General features: G+C 50.1%; 1 protein-coding gene across 1 annotated transcript; it reads right to left on the bottom strand.

Moving 5' to 3' along the window:
• Window positions 1-982: 982 nt before the first annotated feature.
• On the bottom strand, window positions 983-4,182 carry LOC144172352 (solute carrier family 22 member 7-like). The gene is made up of 2 exons (XM_077701106.1): window positions 3,117-4,182; window positions 983-1,782 (listed from the first exon to the last, which is right to left on the bottom strand). Exons 1-2 carry the CDS (start codon window positions 4,180-4,182, stop codon window positions 983-985), a joined length of 1,866 nt encoding a protein of 621 aa, XP_077557232.1.
• Window positions 4,183-6,922: the final 2,740 nt, after the last annotated feature.

Consider the following 6,922-nt stretch of genomic DNA (forward strand, 5'->3'; position numbering starts at 1 on the left):
GATAGTCGACTGGCGGCCCTGCCAAGTAAATGCCTCCCTTGTCTTTCCCGCTCACCTCTCATGCTGTTCGTCTCACATTTTAGTCCTCCCAAGATAACACACTAAAGGTTTGCTCAAGTCAATTCAATTTAACCGCGTTCCACTGCTCCAAGTCTGGTGTCTCGATGCCAGCCCTGCCTTACGGCGGAGACGTGAGTGAATAAGGGCACCCTACTATAACGTTTATAGAATCTTGTTCGAAACGGAAGGTGGAACTTGCCTAGTGGAACCTAAATTTCATTGATATTGCCATTTGATTTCTTAAATGCCGACAGGAGGAGGCGCGGGCAAATGGAGGCGACAGGTTTCGGCAGTTCATCTGGTATTACAATGTCTAAGTGATAATAATATTATTAATACCATTATTTAATCAGCCATTATCTTGCCCACCCCCTCTCCCCCAGCACCGCCAACTTAAAAACGTTCTGAAGTTTCTGGTTGTATGTACGCTGTTTTAGAAAGAGACGGAGCTTATGGGAGTTTACTTATTAGTTGGACGCACCTTCAGAATGCCACCCTAGGCCATGTTGTTCCTTTGCGTGCTTGAAATGACGTATTGAGCTAAAAAACAGTGCTGGGGTAACTGAGTCCTCCTATTCTTTTTGGAGTAATTGGAGTTTGCTCTCAGGCGTGCGCTGTCGCATCGAACTAGACATATTCAAACGACATTCTTCCCCCATTCATTGCTTTTATTTTAGCAAGTAATAGGTGGCCCATTGTGCAAAAAATCGGCGCTGTCGAATACAGAAAATGGGCCACCGCTAGGAAGAGGTTTGCGCCACGGTGACATTTTTCTATGAACAAGACACGCAATGCTGCAGCATTAAATCTAAAAATGACGATAATCAAGGAAACGTGTAGTTTCGGCATCCAATGACAGAAATCATTAGTTGAGTGTCCATATGCGACAAAATAAAGTTCGAAGCTGGCAAAAGCGCAGTCTTCATCTCGCGAGGCCACATGCCGCTTGATCCGGCGAGTAAGGGTGCGCACTTGCGTCCTCCGCCGCTAAGCCCATGCTGCCACGGCGCCTTCGTCCGCTGTCATTCGACGCTATACTCTTCGCCATTACGCGCTTGGTGGGGCCGTGGACACCCTTGTGGCTGCGGGCCAACCTGAGCGGTGAGTGCAGCTTCCACTTGTAGGCCATCATGCCCCCCATGGTGTTGGCTGGCGGGTGCTTTGTCGTCTCTGGCAGTGAGAACGCCAGGAACGCGAGGAACATAAGGAGGGGGGCGACGGCGGAGAAGGCCACGCCCCGAAGCTCCGCAGAGGGCACGTCGTTGAGGAAGGGCCTCATTATGGCCCCAATCCGACTGCTGACGTAGCAGAAGCCCACGGCAGCGCCCCGAACCACGGTCGGGTAGAGCTCGGCCGAAAAGGCGAACAGCGTGGTCGAGGTGAACTCGAACACCAGCAGCCACAAGACGGTGACCCCCCAGTGGAGCGCGTACGACCCTTGGTACACGTCTACCACGGCTAGGCATGCGATGATGAGAGATAGGGCCACCATGCTGTAGGCTAGTGACAACCGACGGCCGATGCGCCTCAGCACGTAGACGTTGAAAGGGAGCTGGATAATCCTCAGCGCCAGGAGGGAAGAGCGTGGCACCCAACTTTTGCGCATAACTTCGCTTGTGTTGAGGCTGAAGAACATGGCAAATGTTATGCACCAACAGCCGAAAATGACGGTGGACCGGTTGCGCAAGCTCTGGTTCGTTAACAGATCGGAGATGTGAACATCTGCAAAAGGAAGTGCGTCGTTGCTGTCAGTGAGCTCTTGTCCTGACAAGAGGCGGTTATCTGTAGACGTAGCTATAATAATAATAATGACGACTAAAACAAATAATTCGGGCGAATGCTACTCAGGGAACAAGAATGAATTCCAAGAGGGACGAGGTTTGGGCCTGTTGGTGACACATAATGAGATAAAACGCGCTAACAATTCTCTCTTTGTCCTCGTCTTGTTAGCGCGTTTTATCTCATTAAGAATGAATTACCAGATTTAAATTTAAACTACTCGGTTTCCGAAGGAGGGCCGACAATCCTTGATTGTTTTTCCATTCCTTTCGTGACATCCTTTTGTCCAACGCACTTTTTACCCTCTCTCCTGGCCGCCCACGACGATGTTGCTGCTTGTAGCTACATCATTCCTTCTCCTTCGTTTCCATCTCGGTCTTATCATTCAATTGTCCTGCTCTTTCATCTCGTTCTCACCCCATTGCCATCGTCATTAACCTCGCCTATGGAGGCAGGCGGGCATACCCATGAGCTCACTGGCCAGTCGAGACGAAAGATTTCCTTGCAAGCCACCGTGTATAGCCACACTTTTGGGTGGCATAAAATTAGTATTGCACATGATTCGGGGAGTAAGTAAAGGAACCAGTCAGTGTTCTGAACCCACGGCAAAATCAGTGCGGCACAACACATAAGACACTCTAAATAACGATGTAGTCTGATGCCCCTAGGTAACTGGTCCTTCCTCCATGCTAGTGAATTTTAGCTGCGAACCGGTGCATCGCGGACGCCGTCTTTGTTTCTCACATCATAAAACTCGAAGCATGAAGACGTTCTGCCGCGAATCTGGTACCCTGAGATAGCCACTCTGCTTTCTGTACTCCTGTCATATCCCGGCTGTTCTCGCATAATTTTTCGACTGTAGACATTTTGGCGTATTAGACAGAAAAACTCAAAAGACTTTGAAACAAAACGATTTATTTTAAGCGGTGTCCCGTTCGCCATTTTTTGTATTTGTAATAATTTTGCTTATTAAACAAACCCACATTTATTGAGAAAGGCCATCCGTATTACTCAAACAGGTGAAATAATCTTTCCGGAAACCTCGTTTTCTTCTTGAAGTACTAAAATAGAGCTGCTGTATTTTTGTTGTATCAATCACAGAGACGACGCAAAACGAGCCTACCTCGAGCGAAGCCTACCCACCCTATGGCTTCACAAATTGTGCAAAGCTGGAATTAGGTGATATGGTAAGACGTGCTAGTAAATCAACGTACGACTTTTTTTCAACAGCAACCATCCAATAGTAAGTCATGTGCTAGAGAAAGAGCGGGACGCACCTTTACTCGACAGAATGGCATCGAAACTTCCCCCTCGCCCGTGTTCGAGCTGCTGCTGCTGCCTCTTTATCTCATCCCGGAGCGCAGCGAGGCGAGCCTTGAAGGCGTCTTGGTCGACCTTGTTGACACGCGCCGCCCACAGCATGACGCGCTCGCCTTGACTCACCCGCGCGGTCGCCAGGAGCCAGCAAGGTGACTCCTCCATCAGGTACACCGCCAAGACTAGGGCACTCGCGGGGACCATGTACGCGATCTGCGCCATCTGCCAGTCGCGGATGAAGGCCATGACGAGCTCACGATATATAGCAGACGCAATGCCAGCCGCGGATATCGAAAGAGCGCAGAACAGTGCGCGGTGGTCGATTTCGGTTACCTCGAAGAGCAGCAAAGTCGACGTGACAATCGCGCTCGCGGATGCCGTGGACAGGACAAAGCGGAGTCCTGCGAAGACCAGTATGCTGCGGGCGAACGCGGTGCCGATGCCGGCCAGAATTAGGAGAAAGATCATAATGCAGAGGACCGGCCGGCGCCCGATACGGTCGGCCAATACCCCTGCACCGGCACCACCGAACACGCCCCCAGCCATGTATACCGCCGACAACAGGGACAGGATCCGACGCCGGCCACACACGAGGTCCCAGGCACCGACTATTGAACGCTCTCGAGCGCTTGGCTCGTAGTCCCAGCCAGCGTCGCAGGGTACCACGGTCCGGTTATCGGCTCCCAGGTCCTCTGGCACGGGAAAAGGGGGGTCGTGGCGAAAGCAGTGGCTGCGACGATCATCTGTGCCGTCTTCGGCGGGAATACTGGCGTTCTTCCAGGTCTCCAGAGGCAAGTGGGCGTAGGCCGCCGGCGCCCTACACCAATGGTCGACGGGACGCGCAAGGTCACTGTTAGCCAAGGCGTGGACACGCGATGTGAAGACGGCCAACATCGTGCACAACAAAACCAGCCTCTGGAAACGACCTTGGCCAAATATTAGGATGTGGTCTAGTTGCGACGTCTTGCCGGCGGGGGTTGACCCCTGGGGCGGTACTCCTGGGGTCCACGGGGATGCCGGGGACATGATTGAGGAGACTGGTAAGTTGGGAACTTGGGCCTGCACTCCTTCACGGGACATCTGGGAAATGACTGGGGGCGCAGGCTTGTTCAAAATAATTTCCCTTCCTTGTTCCGCCTTCGGCGTGTGGCTGAGGGGGCAGAAGATTTGGACAGAGAAGCCGCGACAACAGGCAGAATCGGGGTGCTAGGTTCTTCTTCGAAAATGAACGGCTGCGTCAGCGTGTGACTAGTCGGTTGACGATGTCCATGACGAGGATGATGAGGACGACGAAGAAGACATCTACAACGACGATGATACCCTTCCCCGAATAAACTAAATCACGGCCTTATAAGGTTGCAACCTTCTTCCGAAACGAGGATTCTTGGCCAGCCCACCGCGTGTGTATGTAATACTTTTTGTCGTTACGAAGAAACCAACCCAAACACGCAAACTCAATCATTGGGTCGGCCAGCGAGGGTGCTTTATGCACGTAATAAATTTCATGAATTGTCCAAGGTGCAAAAAGTTGAAATGACCGGCAGACAGGTGCAATGTATCGTCTGAAAGATTACACGGTGCGAAAATTACTAATACATTAAAGAAAACTAGGACAATTATGGGAAATCCGATCATGCGAAGAAATAAAAAGAATCACTTTAATTCCCCTGAAATGATCATAAAGGCAAGGCTTTCTACCTCTACCAGCCATCAGTTCTTTCAGGGCATTCGGCACAACAAACTCCCAACATGGGGGAGGCGTTGGCGGGGGCGGAGCGGAGCGTTCTGCTCATGGAGCACACTGTACATGGCGCGGCGAATTTACCTGGTGTTCCCTGCGCGGAAGTGCCTGCTCGCGGGCGGCGCATCGGCGTACGGCTTTGTCTGCTTTTGCGACGGTTGTTTTCGGCCTGTATCGGCGCAGCTTCGCGTTCATTGCGCGCTTCCTCCCCACGGCTTGATTAACTTGTTCGGCAGGACCTCCTGGGTAACCCGGACACGACGGAAGTAAGTGGTCGTGCGGTAGAGATGCCTTAGGGATTGGTTGGCAGGGCTGGAAAACAAAATGTAGCACCGACATACAGATATTTGGCTGAAATGCTAAAGTTTGCGCGCTACTTGCCACGCATGGGACTCCGTTTTTTCAATAGGGGAACACAAGTTAGTTTGCGTTTTAAAAGGTATTCGAAAAGGCGGAAGGAGTAACTGGTTCTGATAAACCTATTATAAAAGTTCCCTCAGGTTTCCCGCAATTCTCAAACTACCTAAACTTACTAGTTTTAAAAGGCATAAATGGGAATCACAACGCTCAAACGCCGAATAGTTTGGGTGTCTGCTCTTCTGCTGCGCGGTTGTGTAATCCCAGCATTGTACATCAGGATGGCTATGTTCTGCGGTCTCACCCTTCGAAAGGCGCTCCTCTCCGTTTTATTTCTCCCGACGTAGAATGGGCAATTGTTATGGGTGTCGGTTAAATGTTTGCTTTCCAATCACCTTTATAGCGCGGATTGGACCGAATTTTTTACTTATTACTGTGGTGACCCTACAGCTTTACTGTGGGGACACTAAGCCACTATTGTAGCTTAATGACGGTAGCTGAAAGTTCGTTAAGACTGTGAAGAAGGTTCTGCCATAATAACGGGGAGTGTTTGGTGAAATTATCAAACGTTTATATGGTGATGACACACAGTGATTTTATGGCAATGAAGAGTTGAACGGTTCAGCTTGACGCTGTACGAATAAAATTTCTACCTACAGAAGGAAGTGCCTGATTCACTAATTAGGCACTAAGGAAGTGCCTAATCATGAACGATTCGCCAAACCTGCTAGGCCTAGAAAGTTAAAACTTTGAGAGTTAAAACTTAGCAAGTTAGAGGGGCCTAGGAAGTTAAAATTCTTTCGTTGTGTAGGAACTCTCTAAGGCGGGAGTTTGAGAAAATTGGCCCCTAGGAGAGAAAAAATGTGAAATTGTTTTTTTTTTTCAAATTTCTGATTATCTCGCTTGCCCTATCAGATATTGATGTGTTTTTTGCAGGTGTATGTATGTATATTGGGATACACTGTGAGCGGTTGGTAGGTTCGTGCGCTTTACTTTGCCCGAGCTCTCGCTTCCTTATCGTCTCCTTCCCCGCTTGGCTTCTGTTACACCACATTCGTGAGCGATTGCCCGCTCAACCCACTTCCAGTTTTAGCTTCCGGTTTTCGCCTTCACAATATATGATGTGTGTGTGTATGTATAGCCGGTAGGAATCTCTGCAGAGTAGTTATAAAGTTTTTTAAATGCAGAGCATTTCTTTAACTCACTATGTCACCCGGCGTTGGCGTGTCTCGGCGTCCGCAACAGCCGTTCCAGGTGCACCCTCTCCCTCACTCCTCCTCTCCCGCAACGCGCTACCCTCCTCGCTCTCAACAGGTCCGGAACCCTCCCCCTACACTATATAAAAAATAATACTTACCGGCACCTGGTTTCGATCCCACGACCCTGCGGGCGGAACACAAGGTACATGGTGCTCTACCCACTGCGCCACAAAGCCGCCACAGAATGGAAGGCTACGAACGCGCCTTATATACTTGACTCATTCAAACTACGTCAAGAAGCTGCTGATACAACGCATTCACTACCTGTGGGTGGAACGCGAGGTACATGGTGCTCTTCCCACTGCGCCACAAAACTGACACAGGATGAAAGGCTACGAACGCGCCTTATATCCTTGACTCATTCAAACTACTCCAGAAACTGCTGATACAGTGCATTCACTACCACCAA

Source organism: Haemaphysalis longicornis, unplaced genomic scaffold (genome assembly GCF_048455015.1).
Source record: "Haemaphysalis longicornis isolate Haplotype H1 unplaced genomic scaffold, Haemaphysalis longicornis Haplotype H1 scaffold_20, whole genome shotgun sequence".
In the NCBI taxonomy this organism is placed as follows: Eukaryota; Metazoa; Arthropoda; class Arachnida; order Ixodida; family Ixodidae; genus Haemaphysalis; species Haemaphysalis longicornis.

Excerpts from the sequence above, each read along its gene's own strand:
- LOC144172352 (XM_077701106.1), bottom strand. The coding sequence starts at position 4,182 with ATGTCCCCGGCATCCCCGTGGACCCCAGGAGTACCGCCCCAGGGGTCA. Across the intron at positions 1,783-3,116 it reads TGCCATTCTGTCGAGTAAAG|ATGTTCACATCTCCGATCTG; the intron begins GTGCGTCCCGCT and ends TTCCTTTTGCAG.